General features: G+C 34.7%; 1 protein-coding gene across 1 annotated transcript; it reads left to right on the top strand.

The window, feature by feature from the left end:
- The first annotated feature begins 258 nt into the window (after positions 1-258).
- On the top strand, positions 259-24352 carry GNPDA2 (glucosamine-6-phosphate deaminase 2). Its single transcript, XM_059383357.1, has 7 exons — positions 259-386; positions 3655-3815; positions 6881-6982; positions 8466-8648; positions 13792-13976; positions 17518-17692; positions 23329-24352. Exons 2-7 carry the CDS (start codon positions 3692-3694, stop codon positions 23388-23390), a joined length of 831 nt encoding a protein of 276 aa, XP_059239340.1. The 5' UTR covers positions 259-386; positions 3655-3691; the 3' UTR covers positions 23391-24352.
- Positions 24353-25489: the final 1137 nt, after the last annotated feature.

Genomic DNA, 25489 nt, shown 5'->3' with positions numbered 1-25489 from the left:
ACTGCTATTTTAAGGAACAATTTAAGTAATGCTTATGTATGAGCATGGCAGTCCTACCTACTACATTCCATAAGCCCAGAGAATCTACCTCAATTCAACCTTTGAGAGTTGATAAAAAGAGTAGCGGCAAGGTGATGGCCCAGGAACTGGAACCTCCGGTGTAGGCAAGAGATGTGTTCTAAGAATCTCCGCACAGCCCATCCCTAGAGCGCTAGGGGTGTGCGCACGCGCAGTACCCGCGGGCTGCGCCGCCGTCCCTGCAGCGCCTTGGGTTTACATCCGGGTCTTTGGGCTTCACGCGCCGCGCGCCGGCTGGGGTCGCTCGGGGTTGCTGGGTTCTTGTTATTTCCGCTGTTCCAACATCGGAAGTGTCGTTGGGTCGGCAGGTGAGTCCGGGGAGGGGACCAAGCAGGGGAGTCGGGCGGGGAACGGATAGGGCATTGCCCCCTAGGGTGGCCTTTGTGCCGAAATGGGGACGTGCGGCTGGGGCCGACTGGGGTCCTGGGAGCTTCGAGGCGGGGCGAAGGGTGACGCGCGGCTGCTGGTGCTGCCCTTCGAAACGGGGCCTCAGGGAGCGGGTGCCTGTTCCTTCCTCTGCTTTGGAGGCGTTCTCCTGACGTTTGTTAAAAATCAGGAACGGTCGTCCGCATTTGTTGTAGTTCGTTGTGGTTTGCGGAGGGACTGGGGCCAGCAGCTCACGGAGCTGAGGGGGGTTTGCAGCCCTGGCCTCCTGGGCAGGGACCACAGGCTTTCTCCGCGGCTTCTCGCGGCTCGCAGAGATGCGGCTCCCCTGCCCTGCCCTTCAGAGACATTTTCGGGTCTGGTGTAGAAAAAAGGCTCAGAGCAGGGATTCTGAAGTTCAGAAGCCAGTGTCGATTATAGAATAGCTGCAAGCTAAGTCGTGTGCAGGTTCCCATCCTGCTCCAGAGTTCTGAGATTGGTGTTCAGCAGCCGGTTCACCAAGTTCGTGCACATTCAGAGTGAATCAGCAGCAGAGGAAGGAGAGGGAATTGAGGGAATTGGGACGGGGGGTTAGGGGCGGCGGCGGGGGGGGGGGTGAGCAATGTCATTTTTTGTGAGTGCTCTTTGGTTGTGATGCCAGAGAACTGCCCAGAGCCACCCCCACTTTGAATCCATGAGGATTAGCAGAAACACGTTTTTTTAATCTGCATAAGTGTGACCAAAACATTCTGCTTAACTTTGCCTGGGATGATTCATCTGAGACTTTTCGTAACCAAGTCTGAGTTCTCTGCGTTTAGAATAAACAAAACTTGCCTGTACCTGATCTGAGAGACTTAACTTCTTTGCAGCGAGATCTCTTCCTGTGGTGGTGTTTTCGGAATTTAACCGGATTGTAATAATCATCTAAGCTATTTATGAAAGGGCAGATTCCTTGGATCCCATTTCACGTCTGTTGAAAGACTTGATGTCCAATGAGAGGGGCCTGGGAATCTCTGTCTTTAGCAGGCGTCCTAGGTGCTTCTTTTAAGGCACCTGTGGAGCATAGGTCTTTCAGTCTGGTAGACCCTCTACCATTAATAGCTTTATAAGTTTAGCAGTAAAGTCCTGAGTTGCAGTTTTCTATATTTGACAAATGAAGAGTTAGTTTTTTTGTTTGTTTTTGTTTTTGTTTTTGTTTTAGATTTTATTTATTTATTTGACAGATCACAAGTAGGCAGAGAGGCAGGCAGAGAGAGAGAGGAGGAAGCAGGCTCCCCGTGGAGCAGAGAGCCCGATGTGGGGCTGGGTCCTAGGACCTGGGGATCATGACCTGAGCAGAAGGCAGAGGCTTTAACCTGCTGAGCCACCCAAGTGCCCCTGAAGATGTTAATTTCTGCCCCAGAGAGTATTCTAAGCCCTTACTAAAAAGGCCCCAATCCCCCAATCTTAATCATTTTTGTGACTACAGAACTTAGTGCTTGGCATTTAATAGGCCCTCAAAAGTGTGTTGAATTGAGAAAAAGAGCGTGCCCAGAAGACAGAAGGCACTTGGAAAATTCTAGTCCTCTTCCTCCTTAACTTACAGTTTTGTGTGTGTGTGTGTGTGTGTGTGTGTGTGTGTGTTTTAATGAATAATCAGTTTGGTGAATATTCTTGTTATAAGTAAGTATATCTCTTGTTGGCCATACTTATTAGAATTAAGTCTGTTTCTTTATGACCAGGAAATGTTCCTGATTCTTAGTGTAATTTTGAAATTGTTTCTGGCATTAGTTCATTAATGAATTTAAATAGAGGTCAAGTCCATTTATGTTGGAGTGAATTTATGACTTACTATGTAACTTATTGTCTGTAAAAGCTATTTGTTTCTTGTTACTGTGCCAGAATTTTAAATTATGGTGATCATAATTTCTTGTTATGCCAGAATTCTAAATCATTGTGTTTTAAGGATATCATTTGGGTTTCATATATTCATTGTAATAAGACTTATAAGGATAGCATTCAGGTTTCATATATTCATTGTAATAAGACTTATTCCCATTAATTCCCATTAATTTCAAGAATTTGACTTAATTTTGTATGTAAAGTGTCTGGGAATTCGGGACTGCTGAAGCCATTTTACAAGGATAGGTATGGGTGATAGATGCATCTAAGTATGAAACTAAGAATTAAAATATGGAAATTATGGTTCTAGAATACAGTGTAAATGTTATAAATCTTGTCAGTATAAAAATAATACATTCTACAGAAATCAGGGGTTGTGAGTCGTGGTAGTAGGTCAATCCACATTGTGTAAAATGGAATTATAGTTTTTAAATGACTCTGATTTCTTAATATTTGTGAAATATTTTGTCTTAACCTTAAAGTACTCTTTTAGGAACCAAAATTGCTTTTTATGAAGAATTTTTCTTTTTCTTCAGAGATCAGCAGTTTTAGTTCACTTTTTCTTTTGTTAAATTCAGGAAGAATTACATGTTATGCTTTTTATTATGAAACAGCATATTTAGTGTGATCTCACTGTTGAAAATTTCTATACATTCTACTTATATGTGTGCATATTAGATAGACTTCTAGAATGTTGTTTACTAATAGTAATAGTTTTTATTTCTGAGTGTAGTATTTGGGTTGATTTTTTTTTTCTCTAATACCTTTCTATACTGAAAGAAATTTATAAAAAGTGTCAAAAACATTTAACAAAAGGGAGGTTTGGTTTTTACAGTATTTATAGGGAGAGTTCTGGATTTTTAGCAAGTAACCCAAAGGATGCTAAGTATTCTTTACTACTTTTAACTTGCATTCAAGAAATGAGTACTGCTTTGTTTGCCTTTAGGTTTGTTTTATGTTGCTTTATATAACATCCCTGTCAAGACAGTGTACTATGGTGTCTTATAAAAACTTCAAGTTTGCCTTGATGTCATTTCTGGCTTTGTCATTTAGTAACTGTGTGATCAAATTATGTGACTTCTCCTCATCTAAAAGTGGGTGTTATATTTACTTCAGAAGATTGTTGTATGTACTTAAATTACATAAGCCACTGCTCAGAACTCAGGGTCTGTTCAAACAAGAAAGGCTATTACTATTTTAAAAGTATAACTTGTATTTGTATATAAGTTTGTCTTTCTTAAATAATGTCCTTTTTAAAGTCATCAGTTTTAATACACATATGTTTGCATGTCTGTAAATTACTTAAAGTGCTCTACAATGGAATTTTCTCAGGTTTGAATTCTTGTCCTGGAACCTGTGCATCACCATAATGAGGCTTGTAATTCTTGATAACTATGACTTGGCTAGTGAATGGGCAGCCAAATATATCTGTAATCGCATCATTCAGTTCAAACCTGGACAGGACAGATACTTTACATTGGGTTTACCAACAGGTAAGATGCCATTTTTGTTCCATTTTAGATACTTAAAATCATGGGATGGAAGAGTTTCCTTTAGTAAAATATGTTTCCCCTTTATTTCTTGCCATATCACTTATTGAACATTTTAGTATATAAAGCCAGAAACACATATATAACTATCTGGTATCTGTGTTTCATTACTGTTTCTTTTGTATTAAAATTATATATCACTTACCACTCCAAAATGAAAAAGGAAATATCCTGACTTAATTGATGGTCATAATATTTTTGTACCTTTATCTAGTCATCTTTTTTGTTTTATTAAGGATGTTACTTTCATTATTTATACAATCAATTAGTAGATTAGCCTTTCTAATGCCAGATGTATGTACTCTTGCCTTTTGGTTTCACCTCCCTTGCCTCGTACACTTTATTACCTTATTAACCTTTTATAATTTCTGTGTTTATTTTCTTTTTATTATAGAAGTATTATGACTGAAAAATTGAAGACTGGTATGTCATCATGACAGAGTAAACACAAATATGAATTACATATTTTATTGTATTTAGTTGAGGTGTTTCTTAAAAATTAACCAAGTGGTGTCATTGATCTCATGGCACTTACCTTGATATTGTTGACTTCCACAGGAAAGATTATTGGACATGGAATCAGAGCTACCATTTTCTTGGTGACTGCCAGGCATTTATTCCACCTCCCTAATCTTTGATTTCCTTACTTTAAGAAAGATAAGGATAATAATGGCCGATAATGCAGTTTGAGGCTCAGTAAGGCAGTGTTTATGCCACTCCCTTGTATAGTGTAAATACCATATAAATCTAAACTTCCCATAAGTGTGTCTTATTTAAACAGTATTTTTTTTTCCTTCTGCTCCAAGCACCATATGTGCTAACTATATAAAAGCTACAATCATAGTTTTTTCCACCTAATTTCCATGAAAGGTTTTTTTTAGCTTAAGTTATTATCTTACTTTTTGTCTTTTGGTCTAGGGCAGTCAATCTTGTGAAAATGACAAAGAGGGATTTTTAAAAATTGCATACACCAGACTGGCACCCTCAGCACCCACATTTTTGATACATGAACCCAAGTGGTTGGACATGGCCTCTGTATCAGTCTGCATACTGCATACCTGGGCTGCAGCTGGCTAGCTGCTTTGATCACACTGTCTTAAATATGAAGTAGAAATAAACAATATTAGCTTGGGGGCAGAAAGTCTTCAAAGTCATGAATTCAGGCAGTTCTAAACATTTATTCGTGTGTTTAAATTTACAGGTTTGGCTTATTTTGGGATAATTTAACTGCTAGTAATACACCTGCCAGTGACATACCTTAGAAAACCTTTGTTGACATTTTCCACTTCCTTCCTTCATTGACCATTGATAGTATTAATCATGCTCTCTCCTCCTTGCTTTTGAAGTTTGAACATAGATTTCTGTAATTGTGTATAGCCTCCCATATTGTAATCATCCCTCCACCAAGCACAGTTTCTGGGCAATCTTTTCAGTGCTTATTGATGTGATCTTAACAAGCTTCACATGTAAGGGCCTGCGAGCTTCTTGTCTCCCAGACTTACTCCCTGATTCTCTTACTCTGAGTCATGATAGGAAGAGTAGACTACTTGTAGTTCAAAGAATAGGCCTGGCCTTGGTGGCTTTACTTTCACTCATGTTGCTAGTATGTTATATAATGAAAACTACATGAGCTGTGGAACCAGACAGAATCTCTTGAATCTCTGCCTGCATTACTGTATGATTTGGCACCATATGATTTGGCAAATTCCTTAATCTTTTTGACCCAGTTCTTCATTCTCAAAATGGGAAAGATAATACCAGTTTCCCAGGGTTGTGAGATTTACATGAGCTGATGTATAAAAATACTGGTATATAGGATCTAGCAGATGGTAAACATACACATAATAGTGGGCTATAGTTCTTTGAGATGGAATTGTAAAATTTGTATAAATTATTGATTACAATTTAAAACAGTATGTTTGCATTAGCTTTAAGAAACTCTTTTAGTCTTCTCTGAACCTATATTTAGTATTTATAACCACTTGTATTATTCTTTTATCTCAGATAAAAGGCAATCTTTTTACTACCATGGAATTTCCTGTGTTTGTTTTTTTTTTTTTTTTTTTTTTTTTATACCAAAGACTATTTAGTTCTGTCATACTTCTGTCTGCCACTTGAGTAGAAATTTTGTGTGCAGATGTTAGCACTGGGAGGGCCAGATCACTTGTTAAGAATGCAGTCAAGCTAACCTTCCAGTTTTTAGTTAAAATGAAAAAATACAACAGATTTGAAAATGGAAGCTGTCTTCAAGTGGATAAATTTATTAATCTTTTTTGTGCTATGTCAAGAGGTACTATCAAACTTATTTTAGTTACATAAAACATGTAAAAGAATCACATTTATAAAACAATTAAAATCAAGAACTCAGATGAAGGATCCAAAGCCAAAATCCCATTTCCCAGAGGTCATTTTACTTTATATATTTTAGCTGATACATGCTGAAGATAACACAAAATAGGAAACAGAGCCTCCAGTTAAAATCATAAAGGCTAATGTTCATCAAAGAGTCCTTGCCAATTTCTGAGTCTATTTTGAAAGTAGAGGCAATATTTAAATTTAGCTCTGGTTTCCCTTTTGATTGCATTAAATGGTCAATTTGACCTTTTGATATTTGTTTATATGATACAAATCCTGAAAAAAAGCTTTTTCTCAAAAGGTGAGGTATTTATTTTTCTTTTAATTCAAATGTGCTTTCTATAAGTTTCTAAGCTTGGAATATAGAACATTAATTCCAAATAGTGAACAACTCTAGAATAATTTTCTAACTATAATTTCTCTTGACAGATTTCCAGTTTTATTCAGCAAATTCTAATTTACTAGGATTTCAGGGTACTTTGCAAATGTATATATGATTCAAAATACATTTGTTAATTGAATGTGTATTTAAATTATTGTTTCCCTCGTAAATTAAAGATAGAGAATATCATTAAGAGAGTAAAGTAAATATAACCTTTAAAAAAAATAGATTATTCATGTTATGTTAGAAAATGGAATTTCTTTCTTTTTAGGGAGTACACCTTTAGGATGTTATAAAAAACTAATAGAATATCACAAAAATGGAGACCTTTCTTTTAAATATGTGAAGACCTTTAACATGGATGAATATGTAGGTAAGCTGTATTACTTGAATATATTATTTGGATGTGTTATATTTTAAATAAAATGAATATTGTCTAAGAATTAGTATATTATTTGCATTTATGTTTTGAATGTAATATGATTATTTCTAGAAGATAATGTACTGCCTTGTGATGAGGTTGGGAGTTTATATTTCTAAGAACACTATATTTTTATGATGCCAACACAATATCCTGGAGGAATATGGGACTAGAAATCAGAAGATCTGTTTTCATTCTTGGGCTCTGCCACTTACCAATTCTGCAACTTTGAGCCAGTCCCTCAGTTCTTTCTTTTTTTTTTTTTTTTCCCTTAAGGCAAAGTTAAAACCAGTGTTGTGGGAATAGAGTACCACATATGTAAAAGTAATTAGTAAAATAAAGATTTTTCAAATATAAGCATATTTATAAGTGTGGCTATGAAGCTTTTGTTATATTGATTGTTAACTTGCTTAACAGTAAGATGTATGATGTGAATAAACTCTTGTTTTAAACTTTGAACATAGGAATCCTTTTTTTTTTTAAGATTTTATTTATTTGACAGATCACAAATAAGCAAAATAGCAGGCAGAGAAAGAGAGGGGGAAGCAGGCTCCCTGCTGAGCAGAGAGTCCAATGTGGGGCTTGATCCCAGGACCCTGAGATCATGACCTGAGTTGCAGGCAGAGCCTTAACGCACTGAGCCACCCAAGCACCCCAGGAATACATTTTTAGTGGTAACCTAAGTGATAGCCAAAGAATTGTGATTTGAAATACTTTGCATGCATATAGGAGAAATAGGTGAGAAACATTGACCAACATTTCAGATGTATGGCCAATTAATTTATGTTGAAATTAACACATAAATCAGTTCCATTGGTGGAAGTTAGTGCGCTTGAGAAATGGAGGACAATGATTAAATGCATGTAAACTAGACTTCTTTGTTTGAATTCCTGTCTTTCTATGAGCTAGGTGATCTTGGGTAAGTTAACATTTCTGTGCTTTTGTTATTTATAAGCTGAGAATGATAAAAGTAATTCCATAGATGTTCTGTAAATTATTTGAATTAATACATACATGTAAGGTGATTAAAATAACATCTGGCATGTAATGAACACGTATTTCACATAAAAATTTCTCTTTAGGGGCTCCTGGGTGGCTCAGTGGGTTAAAGCCTCTGCCTTTTTTTTTTTTTTTTTTTTTTTGACCCAGGTCATGATCCCAGGGTCCTGGGATCGAGCTGCACATCGGGCTCTCTGCTTGGCGGGGAGCCTGCTTCCTCCTCTTTCGCTGCCTACTTGTGATCTGTCTGTCAAATAAATAAATAAAATCTTTTTTTTTTTTTAAAGTCTTTAAATTGGATTTAATTTGGATATTCATTGGATATGCAATAAGAAGGTTATATATTTTAAATAGCATTTATGGTCTAATCAGAAAAGTGAACTTTGGATTTATTCCTGGAAATACTTACATTTATATTTATTAATATTTTATTTAGGACTTCCCAGAAATCATCCTGAAAGCTACCATTCTTATATGTGGAATAACTTTTTCAAGCATATTGATATAGATCCTAAGAATGCTCATATCCTTGATGGGAATGCTGCAGATTTACAAGCAGAATGTGATGCTTTTGAAAAGAAAATAAAAGAAGCCGGAGGAATTGACCTTTTTGTTGGAGGTAAGTAAAACATTTGTCCTTTATCTTACCTTTGTGTAATGTAGGGAACACCTGTAACTGTCTATAATACCCATTTATTCAGCCACTGGTTTTTACTTTATTTTCATCAAAAGATAATATTAAGGTTACAAGTTAGAATTGTTTAAATTATGTCTTGAGAAATAAGTTCCAATACCTGCTAAACTTTTATGTCTTTAGAATTAACGGTTTACCACATCTTACAAAATGAGTGATGTTTTTTTCCTAAATGATAATTCTTATCTTTTATGCTTTCTTTAAATTTCCAACCCCACTTTCTTACCAGATTACAAAGTTAAATCTCTGACAGAAGTTTGCATGTGGAACACATGGATTTTAGCATTTCTGTATTGATTGCTTAAATTGCTTCAGTTCACTAAAAAAAATCAGTTAAGAAGTAAGACTTTACCATCACCCTTTAGTTAATGTGAACTAAGCTGTATAACTGTCTTTGTAAACTCCACATGAATAAATGCTTAATTGGCTAAATTCCACTTAAAATGTGTATATACATCTACATGCATGTGTGTGTTCAGAATGTACCATTGAAAATAGGAAGTTTCTTTGTAATGACAACATGGTTTTCTGTTGTCGTTATGAAGCCTGAGACAGCTAATTAATTACCATAAAAATATAACATTAACTAAACTGAAACCAAAATGCTTTTTGCTAAAGCTTTTAGTATTCAACTAAATGTGCTAAAGCTCTAAATTTAGTTCACCACATATATCTTATATTTAATTTATTAAAAGACTGCTTAAAAGTATATGAATTAGATCTTCACTAGTGCTGAATTGAGGCTGACTGATGGTTTAGGTGACCAGGTATGGTTGCAGTGGTTGATTGACACTAGGGAAGATTGGGTATTACAGTCAGACATGATTATGCATTCTGTTTTGGTCAGTTATTACGTGTATGACCTTGGGAAGTTTATTGAAATTAGTAAAACTAAGTTATTTGTAAAACAGGCATGACTATTAACCATTCCAAAACTTGGAAGAATTAGCCATGTTAGAACATGTAAAATGCTTGGTGTGTAGTTGGTACTCCATTAAGTGTTACTTCAGTCTTCTCTTAATTGTTCCTTAAATTTACTGCTTTTTTACTGAATTACCTCTAAAGGTATCCAGTGAGATTAAGATTTTTTCTTTGAGGAAATTCTTTTCTCTGCCTAACAGAGCCAGTGTCATTTACTTTCTTTCGTAGGTGAGATGGTTTTATCTAAGAATCCAAGCTAGATTATTTTGCTTTTCATAATAGAAATTTCCCTGTGTTTGAAATGAAATTTGCTAATAGTGCTTCAGTATTCCTGGAAAACATTTGTATTCCAGTTTTGTCGATATTGTTTAATTCTGAAATAATTACTATTTGTAGTTGCCAATATCAAGGCTATGGCAATCCGTATTTGAGAATGTTTAAGAAATGAACTACCCGTGCATTCTTCAGGTTTTCTCCATACCAGAATCAAGTAGAATTACTATAATGTATACCTAATTACTGTAATGTAATTATACCTAATGTATCTGTATTTTAGTTATATCAAGAAATATTTTCACTCCTTTACCATTATACAAAAAGGCATGGAGCTAATAGAGTTTAATTATTAAAAATGACTTAATGAAAAATATATTTTTTACTTCTTCATTTGAATATCCTAAAAACTCTTAACTCCATTTTCTCCCTTTGTCTGCTTTCTAGAAAGTACTTACAGCTAAATAATGTGTTTAAGCCTGAATATCCCTTCTCAAAGATTTCTCATAGAACTTTCTTCTTTTCCTATAGCTTTAAGTCACTTCTCATTTCTTTTTAGCTTAAGTTTTTTGGTATATTTCCTCACTATAGGTCTTTTTTCCCTTTGAAACAGATGGAGCATAAATTTTACTTATGTATGTGTATCACTGACTCTTCTTACTAGAAAGAACTTTACTTTGTTTTCTAACCAATTTTTGTCTTAAGCTTCCTGTAGACATTCTCTTCGGACCAACCAACCAGTTTATCAGTTAATAAATAAGATTTCCTTACCTCTTCCATTAGTATCTTCACTGTAGTCATTCATGATCCACGGTCTGCCATTTTATATTTACCATCCAAAGGACATAATTACTCTGTAGATAGTGGGGAGAAGGGTTAGCTTATTGCATTATCTTTGAACTTTTTCCCATTTGGGGTACTCTATTATTGGATGTATATTCATGAAAGAATCTCATTTGATTCTTTGCCTTTGTTGATCTGGGTTTGTTATTAGATTTTCAAGATGAGGCTTGGTATTTGGGTCTTACCACTTACCCTTCTTTTGTTCCAGGGTTTGTTGGTTAATAAAAACACTAAGAACTGAGCCAAATGGGATCAAAATATCAGCCTTATTAAAGGTAAAGTTGGATTAGAGGTTTCAGGTTGGGCTTGAGGCCAAAATGGAGTTTCCTATCCTTCCCCTCTAAACTGGGAATAGTAGAATGAGGACCTCAAGACTCTGAATCCCCCGCGTCTTACTCCTGGGAAATAGAACAGGAATTCCCTTTCCTATATAGAAAAGAGAAAGGAAATATATACTGCCAAAAGTTGTTATTCTCCCTGTGACAATAGAATTGTTAAAAAAAAAAAGAGTAAAGTGTGTCATGCAATCCCTGACCCACCTCCAGCAATAAAATACACAAATACAAAATTTTGTAGATAAAATCTAAAGATATTACTAACTTTAAAATTTCTTAAGGTACTATTTTTAACCCTTTCCTTTGGGTACATGATTAGAATCTTTGGTCTGCAAGTAACTGTAATCTACTTTGGGACCAAAAGTGAATTAACTGGAATGACTGTGGGCTAACTTGCAGAATTGTTAGAAGAGTTGAAACAGCCAAGTCTGTGGAAGAACAAGAACCAAGGAGCTTCAAATTTCCAAAGCAGGAGCTCACAGATACTCTCCTGCAATGCTCTCATCAGATACCTTAGCTGTAAATGCCTTCCTTCTTTTCTGCACCCTTGCACAAGGTTCAGAATTTCTTGAGAGAAATTGTTTCAGCTTGGGACAAGTATTTTTTAGTAGACCACAATCACTTTGACTCAGGGAGATACGGAGTAGATAAAGCTCCCCCCACATTGTGAGAGGGGCACACCAAGGTAGAAGGAAGAGAGAGAAACTATACTGAGCATAACAAAGAATAGTAACCATCTATTCCTTTTTCAGCCATTATTTATTGAGGGCCTCCTATCTGATGTATTTTTCTAAGAGGTAAGGGTATAGTAACTAAGAGCAAGTCCTTATTGCAATGAAATTTACATTCTACCCCACAGAACTGTAGGAAGACAGAGAAGTCCTGTAATCCAGACTCAGGTTTTAGAGATGTTTCATAAAGGTGTAAATATATTAGTTTAGACTTAAAGCCTGAATGAGAATGTGGCGTGGTTTTTAGATCTCATGATTATTTTTTTTTTAAGTTTTGTAAAGCTTTGTGAAACATTCTGAATGCTTTTAGAACATTTATATCAGAAAGCTCAAATTTCTAATAGCTACTTATAGTCAGTAAGGAAATATATTACCATGAACCACTGCTGATAATTCAGTCTTACTGTACTCTTTTGTATGACCCACAATACTAGTTAGAACACTAATGTTGATCCTTAAGGACTTCCTATTTTTTCTGGAACTTTTATTTTCCTGGTTCCAGCCTTTTCTCCTTATATACACATAGAAAAATACAAATATTTACAGATGTATACTTTAGGAGGAGAAACTATAGTTTTACAAATCTAGAGAGAAATGGCATTTCTGTAATTTAAAACATATTTATAGGCAGGTATATGTATGCTAATGGAAAGATCCATGTATATTAACTATATGTAGGTCAGACATTATGTCACCACATTAAAAATTCCTAGAATGTGGTGCTTTGGTAGCTTATATTTGTTCCCTAAGATTTTCATTCTTCTTTGTTCCATCAAAACCAGGTTATTCTTTGTTGTATTTTACTTTGTTGTAATCTGGGAGAAATTGGTTTGAATTTTAGGCTAAGAGTCAATAAAATTCACATATCTATCATAAAATAAGATGTAGAGTATAACTGTAACAGGTATTTCGACTCAGAACTTGTGGGTTTATTTTTTCATGGAGGTTGTGAGAACTCTGACTAGTTAGTAGGGTACACATACGTAAAACTTGATTTATTCATGCCATGGAAAGATTCTTCATTTTTAAAAAAAGATTAACTTCCAGTTTCATTCAAATAAGGAATATCATATTTTTATCTACATTTTAGAGGCAGTCCTAGAATATTAGAGCTGGCAGTATGTCTTTTTAAAGGAGTGTTTTCAGGTTCTGGTGGTCACCCATTATTAGGCCATGAAATAGAGTCATTTACTTTCTGCATTTCTCTTTTGTACGTTTTGCTAATGAAATAGAATGACTCCTAGCAGGGTAAGTATTGTTTTCATGCAGTTCTTGTTCTTAATTACATTTGCATGTGTGTATATGTATGCTAGATTACAGTGTCAAATAGATTTCTTCTAGTAGGCTGTAGTCAACATGTCTGAAGAAAACTACTGCCCTATATGGTCCAATCTAGACATTTTTGTAAGTGAGGAAACTACTACAGGGAGGTCCAGTAGTTAATCGCACCGTCTAGACTAGAACCAGGCAGGTTAAAGGGTTAACCATAGAAACCACTGGGTTAGGCATCAGAAGATTTGGATTTGAGTTTTGTCGCAGTATTTACTAAATTGTTACCTTGAGCAGTCATGTATTTTTCATGCATGTCTGAGTTTCCTTTTGAGCTCAAAGAAGGCTTGAGGAGAGGAGGGAAATAGATATTCCTAATAAGATTATCTCATCAGATTGTTAAATATATGTGCTGAGATGTGAAAATACTATGTAAACTGTGAAGTGTGCTAATACAAGCTAATATGCTAAATTCTACTGTTGTTACAATAATGCTAGCTCTGTGCTAGGTGTATGGAATATATTGAAATACTTGTTGAGTCAAATACAGGAACAAATATTTTAATGCAGTATTAGAAATTCAGCTACCCTATAAAACAAGGTGAGCCTGTTTATGACTATTTTCTCTTAAAAACAAGTTGAACGTTGAGAAATCTTACTTTATGTGTCTATGTGTGTGTATACTTCTTTTAAAAGGAATTGGTCCAGATGGTCATATCGCTTTCAATGAGCCAGGATCCAGTTTAGTATCAAGGACAAGATTAAAAACTCTAGCAATGGACACCATTTTGGCAAATGCTAAATATTTTGATGGAGATTTGTCGAAGGTGCCAACTATGGCTCTAACAGTTGGTGTGGGGACAGTGATGGATGCAAGAGAAGTAAGAATTCAATGTTCTTTGATGTCTGTAGATTTTGGAGGAATTATGGCATCAGATAATTTCGGTTACATCCTATTTACTATATAAACTGTTATTTGGCTTTCAGTGACTTCTGTCAGTGTCATTGCCATGTTGAGAATCCAAGTAAGTCAAGTCTTCTGGAGCTTATGTAAACTAAGAATCAGGCACCACCCCTTCTGGAATACTGCTACATTGTTTGCTTCTTCACAGTTTGAGTTTCTAAAATCATACTGCTCAAATGGTCTGTTATTAAGTGAAATGGTCTGGTGAAAGGTCTGTTGTAACAAAGATGCAATGCTGGTTAACACTAAAGTATTTTTGGAGGCTCAGGATAATTTAGTGTCAAGTACTTCTTGACTATGGGAAGATAGTCAGTTAGTTTCCAGCAGAAAAAGAACCCATCAAAGGCTGAATCTGTTCCAAATTTGGGATACATAAGAAGGCAAATAGTCTGAATAGATCCAGCCTAATTTTTAAATTTTTAATTGGGCTTTCATTTCCTTCCCTGAGAAAAGCAGAACAAATTGTAGTTGGCTCATGATTATCAGTGGTAGTTACATGGAAACTCCCTTCCTTCCTGATAACAAGATGGGAGAGGTTCAGAGGAAAGCACACAGACAAGTTGTGATGAATAAGAAATGGATCTTAATGTAAATGTGACTAGACTTGAACATACAAATAGAACTGTCATTCAGAATGTGGTTTTTCATCTAAAAACCATCAGTATGTGAAGAAAGCCCTTTCACGAGTTGAAATTTGTAGTAATTGAGAAAGATTTTAGAGCAATTGTATTTCTAAAATACGAAACAAAGTTATATAAATAGATTTCTTACATTTAACAAGATTTAAGTTGTAACAAGCTAATTCTTAGAGTGAAGAGAGAGTTATTAAGATACTGAATTTTTTTTTTCCTTTTGGTTTTTCCAACAAAAGTTTATGATGCCACTCATCTCACAGTACTCACTCGCAGCATGATTACAGAGAAAATTATGGCAAAACTATTTTAGGACTTAATTATTTTCTCAGGGGCCTTAGTGTGCTCTTTTATGTCATTCTTTGGAAACAAGTATCATGTCATCATACTTAGTGATTTTCCTATCTTTCATTGTAAGGAGCTTAATGTATACAGATTTTCATTTGCCAGTGATTTGAACCGTGATGTGGGCTGTTCTTCAATTTTAGTTTCATTAAGAACAAATACATTTAATAAAATTTTGAATCAGTGTGTGGGGAAAATGCTATTGTTAGATGAAAAGTACATATGAATGGTAAAATAAATTTCTAAATGGTTAGTGCATCAGGAAGAGCTTCACTGTCTGGCAGCAGTGAAGGACCTTCTGTACACACCTTGGAAGTGACACCCTGGAAGTCATTATAGGTTCCCTTAAGACTTGGGAATTACCAGCTAGATAAGGAACCACACCGATCACTATTTTATCACTCTTTCCTGGGCTTGAGGCTTTTTACGCTGATGGTATGTGTGAAATGCTCTACTTTTCCAGACTTTGTTTAGCTAAAATGGCACTTTTCAGTTTTCAACTTTCAGAACTCCCTTTCTTGACCATAATTCTTATAGTCAAAGTTACTTACATTTTCTCTTAGACCACTCTGTTATTTTCCTTTGTAGCACTTTTCATAATTTCTGATTTTTCTTGTATGTTTTCTGGTTTAGTCTCTTTTTTCTCATTAATTTACAATCTCTGAGTTTATAGGTCATGTATATCTAGCACCTTACACTGCCCGTCATATAATAGGTATTTAATAACCATTGGGAATAGTGTGAATGAATTATATTCATAATTCATGTCAGACAAAGTTCTATCGACAACTTCGTCATTTACTTGAACCATCAAATCTGATTTTTGTTGACTTTTGGCTCTTTGCCAAAGTCTAAATCTACCTTCAAAGGATTGAAATTTGTTTTTACTGAGGTATATTTAAACATAATATCATATATTTTAAAGGTAATTTCAAGAGAAAACAAGATGTTGCAAAATTTTCCAATATTGGAACATCTTAATAATTGTTACATATAATACTTCGGATATTTATTCTTAAGGTGACATAGGAAAAACCAAAAAATTTTAAAATCTGCTTTTGATTCTGCTACCTTACTGAAAATCACCAAGGTCAGTAATGATTTCTTCATTGCTAACACTGGCATCTTCTCTGTAGGTCTTACCCTACTGGGTCTCTTCATCACCTACTGCTGTTGACTATGCCTCCCATCATAAAATTCTGCCATTAGTCCTCTTAATTTCTGAGCATTTCTTCTCAGTCTCCTTCTCAAGCTTTTCTTCATCTCCCTTTTGAATATTGCTGTTCCCTAGGGTTTCATTCTGGAGCTGCATATTCACTCTGCATGCTTTGGGGGCATGACTTTTTTTTTTCTTTTTTTTTTTAAGTTTTATCACTCTTCCAAAAATGTAAAGTACTCTTAATACAGTGATAATAATGTATCTTTATCTTGTACTCCTTCTGAAGCTGCTGTTTTGTATTTCCAACTTCCAGCTGACATCTCGATATTTAGATGCCTTATATTTAAGCTGTCCAAAAATTAAATGTATCCTTCCACGAAATTTGTCTTTCTTCTGAATATTCCCTGCCTTGCTGAATAGCAACACTCCCCATGAAAATTATCTGAGCTTGAAACATGTGTCCATTCTCGGTTTCTTTATATCTCATTAGTCACCAAATCCCAACCATTTAACAGATAACTTAGAGGTAAATAAGGATCCTACCCTCCATCACTACTGCCTACTAAGTCTATATATCCATTTTTTTCAAGGATTATTGCAAACTCCTTCTCAATCACAAAAATGATAAAGATTCATTCTGATATATATACACTTAGATTTGCGCATGTTCTCTGAATTGCAGGCTTTTAGGCATTTGGGACCCAGAGCTTGGATTTTCTATTAGTTCCTGAGGGTATTCTTTGTCTTGTGTGCTTAAAGGGCTGTTCTTACATGTAAATAGATCCCTAACCCTTCTTTAAATCTAGGTTTTGTGTCAAGACAACTTTGACAACATCTGTTTCATAAAATAGTCTTCAGGCTTCTTTCTCTAACTTTCAAAGTAGTATCTGCTGTGTTGATTGGATTAGAGCAGTTTGGTATATCATTCCTGGTTATGTAAATTCTTTGTTGACCCTCAGTTCTGCTTTTGCAAAACAGCTCTTTTCTTTCTTTTTTCTTCATTTTCCTGGTCACTTCTATCAGTATCTAATCAGTATCTAATGTATTAATAAGTACCTGCATTATGGTTTATTCAGTAACACTTCATAAGAAGATACTATTTTATTTTCTTAAACCAGAAGAGAATTACTTTATGCTTGCCTTTTACCTTGAGGAACAAAAATAAATACCTCGAACTGTGAAGAAATATGTAGCTATTTTTATTTTACCTTCGAGAATATTCATGCTAAACATCTTTCTTTAAAAAAAAAAAATAGAGCTTTTTTAGTCATTTGAAACAAATTTTAAGAATTAATTAACATGTCATGGTCATGATTTTTCAGGTAATGATCCTCATAACAGGTGCACACAAGGCATTTGCTCTCTACAAAGCGATAGAAGAAGGAGTAAATCACATGTGGACTGTTTCTGCTTTCCAGCAGCATCCTCGAACTATTTTTGTGTGTGATGAAGATGCTACTTTAGAATTAAGAGTTAAAACTGTGAAGTACTTTAAAGGTGAGCATTGAAATTTCAGAAGCAGACTGTGAGAATGTCCAATTGTAGATGACAATTAAAACTTAGTAGACTGTGGAGTTACATCCTGCTCTGTGCCTATTGAAACCAGCATTTTGCCAACACAGTAGCCAGTTCGTTTTAAGGAAAAGAAAAATCTCACCTCAAATAATAGTAGCTTTCAGAATAGTTTCCTATTTTTTTCTTGAAATCCAAAATTTAATAAAATACAAAATATTTTACTTTCATATTGTATATATAAGATGAAATAATCCAAGAGGAAATACATGTTACAATGTTCTTTTCTTTGTTTCTCTGGCCCACCTTCCTCACCAAGCTATGGTTTAGAGTCTATCAGCTTATAAATTAGGTCACCCACAATTTCAGATTATTCCCATACACCAGTTAATAACGGTTCAGTGTCAGAGCAGTATGGAATGAACTCTGCAAGTAAGCGGGGGTTTGACTGCCCACACTTCTGTATGTAGCTTGTCCTTTTGACTCTTCCTGCAGTCTAGTTCAGTAATTCTCGAGCCTTACCATACCAGGTTGTATATTTGAAACCACATGTGCTTGATGTAATGGGTGATTTAAGAGATTTTCAAGGAAAATTTGACTATTTAGAAACCATTCCCTGCTTAAGAGTGAATTCCACATATAGATACACACACATAACAACCTGTATAAATAGGTGCTCTTTATAAAGTACTTGTATTTCATATAGCTGATATGGAAATATTATATAGCTGGTCATATATATATATATATGTATATATACGTTTATATATCTGTAATTCAGTGTGTGTAGTATGTGTACTGTTGATATTACATGAATATGTATTTTTAATCTTTTTACTCTAGTTACTAGGTGTTTATTTAACATGTATTAGAAAAAAATACACTAAACTGATCAAACCTATATTCCATGAGTATCAGTATTGACAGAGATAAAGAAGGTACCATATTTTACTTTCTCTGAGACACATCTTTTTTCAGATCACTCTTGACTGAAATTGGGATGTGTTTAAAATTGGTCATTATCAGTTACCTGGTAGCATTTTTTTCTTAATGGTACGTAAAATAATGTGTCTTACAGTCTTCAGCGTTTCATTCATGAAATAATAGTATATGATTTTAACTTATAAAATTTAAAGGAAATCTTTAACTTATAGTTCATGTAAATGGTGTGAATGTGGCAAAAATCTTGAAGATGAATCACAAATGAAGTTTAATGAATTGTGAACAATCAAAATTTTGATCCTGCTTATAGTTCTTTATTTGCACTTAGCTGTTGTGAGTACTTTCCTGTTCCCCTGTTCTTCAAAAGCTTTTTTTTTTTTTAAAGATTTTATTTATTTATTTGACAGACAAGAGATCACAAGTAGGCAGAGAGGCAGGCAGAGAGAGTGGAAAGGAAGCAGGCTCCCCGCTGAGCAGAGAGCCTGATGCGGGGCTCGATCCGAGGACCCTGGGATCATGACCTGAGCCAAAGACAGAGGCTTTAACCCACTGAGCCACCCATGTGCCCTTTCAAAACCATTTTAATGGCTTTACGAGTAGATGTATTATAATTTACTTAAATCATTCCTTACTGTTAAATGCTTAGATTATTTCCAGTCATTTATATTTTTATCAAAAATTATTTTTTACCAAGTCAAAAAAGTATCAAACTGAAATATTGTCAAGTTTTTAAATAGGTTGGCAGGTAAAAGAGAAAGATCTGTGATGAGTTGTGAATAAGAGCCCTTGTATGAAGTTTTACCCATATATTTCCATGTAGTCTTTCATTTTATTACAAATACTAGATTCCTTGAAAAAAATAATAGAAGGAATCCCTATTATCCACATATTTTAATGCCAGAGATTTATTTAACATTGCCATGTCCTGGTACCAGCAATCCTCAGGTAAACCCTTGTGCTTATCAGATGTTGTCAGTTATGTTTGTAATGTTTACATTTTAGTAAAATAAATATTTAAGAAGATACTTAATAATAGCCAGTACTTGTACGACCAGGCATTACTCAAAATGCATTATACTTGATTTACTTAATTCTCACAATTCAGTGAAGTGGGTATTCTTAAAATCCCATTTACAGATGAGCTAACAGGCTTAATAGAGATGTTAAGTCACCCAAAGTCTTAGAGCTCGTATGTGGGCAGAGCTGGGTAAGTGAAATCAGGCTTATGTGGCATCTGGGCTTTTGTCCACTGTTTATACTGCTTCACAGAAGAGGAGTAAAACTCTGGCTATCTTTATTATATTTCTGTTTGTTGCGTTGCTTTCATACCATAATTATTGCTTCCAAAAAGGTATAGACATAGGTTAAAGAGCTTTTAAAACACAAGAGACGTAGGTGATTACATGTATTTTGTTCTTTAATTCATCTATCCAGATTCTAAACTTTTCTGAAACATTTTGAATTATAGACTATTGATGAGAGAATCGCTGCACTGCTCTTTTGAGGACATTATATTTTCTACTATGGATCTGTATATATTTTTGGAGAGGTTCAGGGTATCAGCCTCAGAGTGCCTCCCATCAATATGGAAATAAATGGAATTGAGATATTATTCTGGGCTGGAATTGAGATATTATTCTGGGCTGTATGCAGACCTCATTTTACAGTAAGGTATTCTAATACAGGGTAGAAGTGAATATTCATAAACTTACATGTATTATAAGTATAGTTTTATATTTTGCCATATTCTCGAGTTATTTTATCACTTCAAGATGTACTAAAGAATATGTATCCTGTAGTTATCTTTTGTAATTCAGATTTCTGTCACATTACTACCCTTTCTTCTGCCATCACTAAAATGTACATAAAAGGGCTCTAATTATTTAGGTCCTAAAGAAAATCTAGGTCAACTGCATCGAAAACAATAAAAACCATTAGCAAGTAGAAGTTCATTTCAGTATATACCTTTTGGAAGATACAAGTAAATCACAGGAAAACAGTCCAGTATTCAATGTTTTTTTCTAATTTTTTTTGTTTTTGATTTTATATAAAGCCTTTATGTCCTTGAGAATATATTTTCAAGACCTCATCATTATGGTGAACATTTTTGTTTGTTTGTTTCAGCCTTTGTAAGCCCTCCTCAGTAGCTTGATTGAATGAGTTCAGATTGAGTCAAAACCATAAAATTGACATTCAGAATCTATAACATTTAACAACTTCTGGCAGCTTGTTAGGAAGTCTGTACATTTTAGTACTCAGAATTTATTTTTTTCTGTTAATGATTTAAGTAGCCATAATTTGTTTCTATCAAAATCTTGTGTAAAAATTTGTCAGTTTTGCCTTAAATCATAATAAATTCTTTATGTATCATCCAAAATACATTTCTAGTTTGGAAACAGCCTTATATGTAAAAGTTACAGCCAATGTATAGTTAAACTTTAGAGTTGGATTTTTAATGTTTATTCTGATATTTTGTGTTTTCAAGCTCTGATGTATTATTTCCATGATTAAAGCTGTAAGTAAGTGATAGATGAATTGTATCAAGTAGAATGATCCTATTAATTGCAGCTGCTTCTCTGTAAGAGGTTACATCTTCTAAACTGAGTGGCTAAAATTACCACTGTTTTTGTTGTCCCCTCTCCTCCTGAGTTTATCTCCAGTTCCTATTTTACTGCTCTTTACATTCTGGTTGTTGAAATGGATTAAACTTCTCAGTTAAATCCTGCTTTAAATAGACTTGGTTCTGTTTAGAGATAACCATCTGGTAAATAGTTTTCATTACCAAATACTACTTCTGCACTATAAAAATTACCCTTTAATGTATAATTTTGGTAAATACAAATTATATTTTCCAGTTAGTGTCATCAGCCAAGAAAACAGGCCAAAATGCTTTTAAGTTGCATGGTGTTAGTTTAAAAAAAAAAAAAAAAAGTATAAGAAGTATCTCTTTCTGAAAGTAGTTGACTCACCATCATAAAAAATTGGCACATTAAGTGATTTGAGAAAATAAAATGTAATATATTTCATTAAAATTAAAGCTCCACAAAGGTAGGGACTTAGATTTTGTTCACTGCATTATTTCAGCATCTGGAAGTGCGCCTGGTACATGGGGGCATTTGATAAATTGTGGGTGGGTAGTTGGACAGGTAGATGGATGGGAGAACACAAGTCTGTGAAACTACCGCCGTCTAAGCATTAAATGATGTAAGTCACCCTATGAAGCCCAAAGGATGTTAAATAAAGAGCAAGAGTTCAATAGTAGTTGAAGAAAACTTTTGAGTTGATAGAGTGGAAAGCCCTAGAAAATGGGTAGTAGCTCTCAGATTGGGAGGAAACAGCACAATTTCCAACAGCACAGATACAAGGAAGAGCTAACACAGGAGCAGAACAAGTTCCCATTAATAGACTAGAGAACAGTTAAAGTATATTGATAAAATGCGACTAGATTGTACGTATGTATGTATTCTTAGTAATCTCTACACACAACACGGGGCTTGAATTTACAAACCCAAAATCAAGTCACATGCTTTTCAGCTTAGCCAGCCAGGAGACCCTGGGCTAGATTATACTTTGAAAGCAAACGGGAATGTAGAGGTTAAGAGCGAAAAGGAAAACCAGGGTTCACCTCTTTTGGGTCACGGACCACTATGATAATCTGGTGAAGAGACGGCCCTCAGGAAAAAACGTGCACCTGCACACACACTTGCAGACACAAATTTGTATATTACATGGGAGAGTCAAAGACTCCTTGAACCTTCTCTAGCTCTATTATATCCTACGGTTGGGCTGTACTTGATTTCTGCCAGGTGGACAGCTTCCAGGTGTCATCAGTTTGGGAGTCAGAAACGATTCAGTATTGACTGCTCTACATTTTTCACATTTTAAGTTTAAAACTTTGGTTTTGTTTAAGTATGGAGTCCTCAACTTTTTTTTTTTTTATCAGAGAGAGAGGGGGAGAGAGCGAGCACAGGCAGACAGAATGGCAGGCAGAGGGAGAAGCAGGCTCCCTGCTGAGCAAGGAGCCAGATGTGGGACTCCATCCCAGGATGCTGGGATCATGACCTGAGCCGAAGGCAGCTGCTCAACCAACTGAGCCACCCAGGCGTCCCTGGAGTCCTCAACTTTTTAATGGCACCTTGGATTTTCTGATTAACCTCCTTCAGTAGCTTGTTATCACCCCAATTGTAAACACATGTCAAAATCGTGGCAAATAATTTGCCAGGTGAATGGATAGGATAATACTTCGGAGAACTTAGCTATCCCAGTTAAACAACAGTTCTCTGAGTTCCTGGGCTGAAGTCTGGTAGAGAAGTGCCAGAGGATCAAACTCAACAGCTTTATAGGATAAAATCAAAATGTATTAAACAAGTCAGTATTGAGATTTGTTATTTTGCCATATTGAAGCTTTGGAAGCAAGAACTGCTGCTACTCCAAAGGAATTTGTACTCATTCTATATCTACAGCTCCATAAATAATTGTAAATTGCTATTTGCTAGGTAATACAACCAAACCTTATGAAACATTTCTATTTAAAATACATTTTTCAGTAAAACTTAACTATTTTGTATCAGATGGGAACCAGCATTCTTATGGTATCTTACAAATTCTTGTTTTCTAAGGTAAATGAGATAATTCAAAATTAAAAATAAAACTAGAACTGTGCTTTTTTTTCTTTTAAGGTTTAATGCATGTGCACAATAAACTTGTGGATCCACTATACAGTATGAAAGAAGGAAATTGAAGGAGATTGAAGCAAATTCTACTTGAATGAACAGGACACTTTTTAAGTAGTAGATGAATTTTCAGCTATGCAATATGATAAAACATGGGGATTTTTTGAAGATTGTCATTTTTGAAGTCCAATATCTGTATGTTAAACATTCCAGATTTAGAATGTGTCCATTTTATACTAAGGTTTAGAAGTAGTTGGCTGTCAAAAATAGCTGTTTATTATAAAGTATGGAAGCCACACAGCCACTCTGTAAAACATCTTAGAAATGACATGTCTGTTTAAAAGTTTCAAGTCATTTTAAATTTGAAGAATCTATACATCAAATATTATTCATATGAATCTGGTGGCATTTTCAGAGTTTTATTTTTTAATCACATAAAGACACTCCAAGCCTTTCAGGTATCAATCATTGCAAACCTTTACTTTTGGAATGTAATCTTTGTATTTTCTGTGCATTACACACAAGCTTTTCTGCACGTGGTTGCCTTAGTCATCTTTCTGCAGTAGCATTTGGACATGAAAAGTCCTGCTATATATTGTTGGAACAGAGAATCTGAAGAGATGCCAGTGCCTAAAAGTACAGTTTACGTCCTTTTGGAAAGTATGTATAAGTGCATGATTTTTGTGCACCACCTTCTATAGCACTTTTTTACAAATGTGCTCTTATTTTTATTTAATGACTTGGGTTCATGCTTTTAATATAAGTATTTTGGCAATTATGAACTTTATACCTAGCAACGCACTTAAAGAACTTCTTTTGAAGACAATTTTCTGATTATTGTTAAATTCATAAATGATTAGCTTTATTCCTGACTTACATGTCTAAAAGGATAACATGATGAAATATTTATAAAGGAATTACTGTAAACTTAAAATTGCCATTAACTTGCATCATTAAATTGCAAATAAAAGTATATTGTTTTTTAATCTTTAACTCAAATAAAGCTTATAATAAAGAAATGTTATCTAAATTTTATTTCCAGAAGTAAAACTGAATACATGCATTTGAGATATTCCAACATTAGTAGTAGTATTGATTCTGCATTTACTTTTTGTTTGTTGCCATCAGGCATTTAGGAGATTTAAGTTAAAAGACAATAATTCTACCTATAATTTAGTAGTTGCTCAGTGGGGAGTAAAAAATTCTCCCATTTCTTCAGCATATTTTGCATATTATAAGCCCATCACGGAGAATGGGCTGAGATGTATTTATAATTCAGTTCCTTAAAATAAAAATAAACAGCAAATAAAAAATAAATAAAAGTAAATAAAACTGTTTGTATAAAATATGTTCCTTAAATTCCAAATAATGTAGTTATAATTGCCTTGGGTGATACACATGGTCCTGAAATGACTAGTAAGTTGTATCACCTTCCAGTCACACATCCGGTAATAAATTAAAGTACTGTGTTACTACAAACCACCCTATCTTAGAAAATGATAGTTTTATAGTGAAAATGCTAAAGATAACTGTTCTGGTGCATGATTCAACTTGTTATTTCTGTGCTTTAAATGTGCTAGGTGAAACACAATTTAGAAGATCTTTCCATCACTGCCCTTGATTTTAGGGGACTAGTTTGAGTCAAGCCCATGTACTCAAAGACCCTCAGCACACTGATATCTGGCCACTCTAACTCCGTAACTCAAAGGCTAAGCTGCTATTAAAGAACAAAGAAGCCTATTAGATTTCCACAAGGCAATAAAGCATGGCAGCTAAAAAATGGTAGGGTTTGGATAAAGAAACCACTGTTTGAATTCCAGCTCTGTCAACTACTGACACCGGCACAAATAAGTCTGAGCTGCCAGCCCTGTATGATAAGGTGGTAATAGTACCTGTACCTCAACTGTTGTATAGACTGGGGAAATAAATGCCTACGGAGCTCAGCTCAATGGCTGTCATATACTCAATAAATGGTGGCTATTCTAATACACATATTTAAATTATTGTAAAGTTTGCAAAAATGTCAGTATTGTTAAGGTCCTCTGGGGAATATACTTAGAAGGCACACAACTCCATATCATGAAAATCATCTGTTTAGGAGAATGGTCAGGGGAGAGAACTTCAGCTTATACTAAAAAATTTGAAAACTACTTTTATCACTACTACT

Source organism: Mustela nigripes, chromosome 1, assembly GCF_022355385.1.
Source record: "Mustela nigripes isolate SB6536 chromosome 1, MUSNIG.SB6536, whole genome shotgun sequence".
Classification (NCBI taxonomy): domain Eukaryota; kingdom Metazoa; phylum Chordata; class Mammalia; order Carnivora; family Mustelidae; genus Mustela; species Mustela nigripes.
This window is presented reverse-complemented; position numbering and strand designations above follow the sequence as displayed.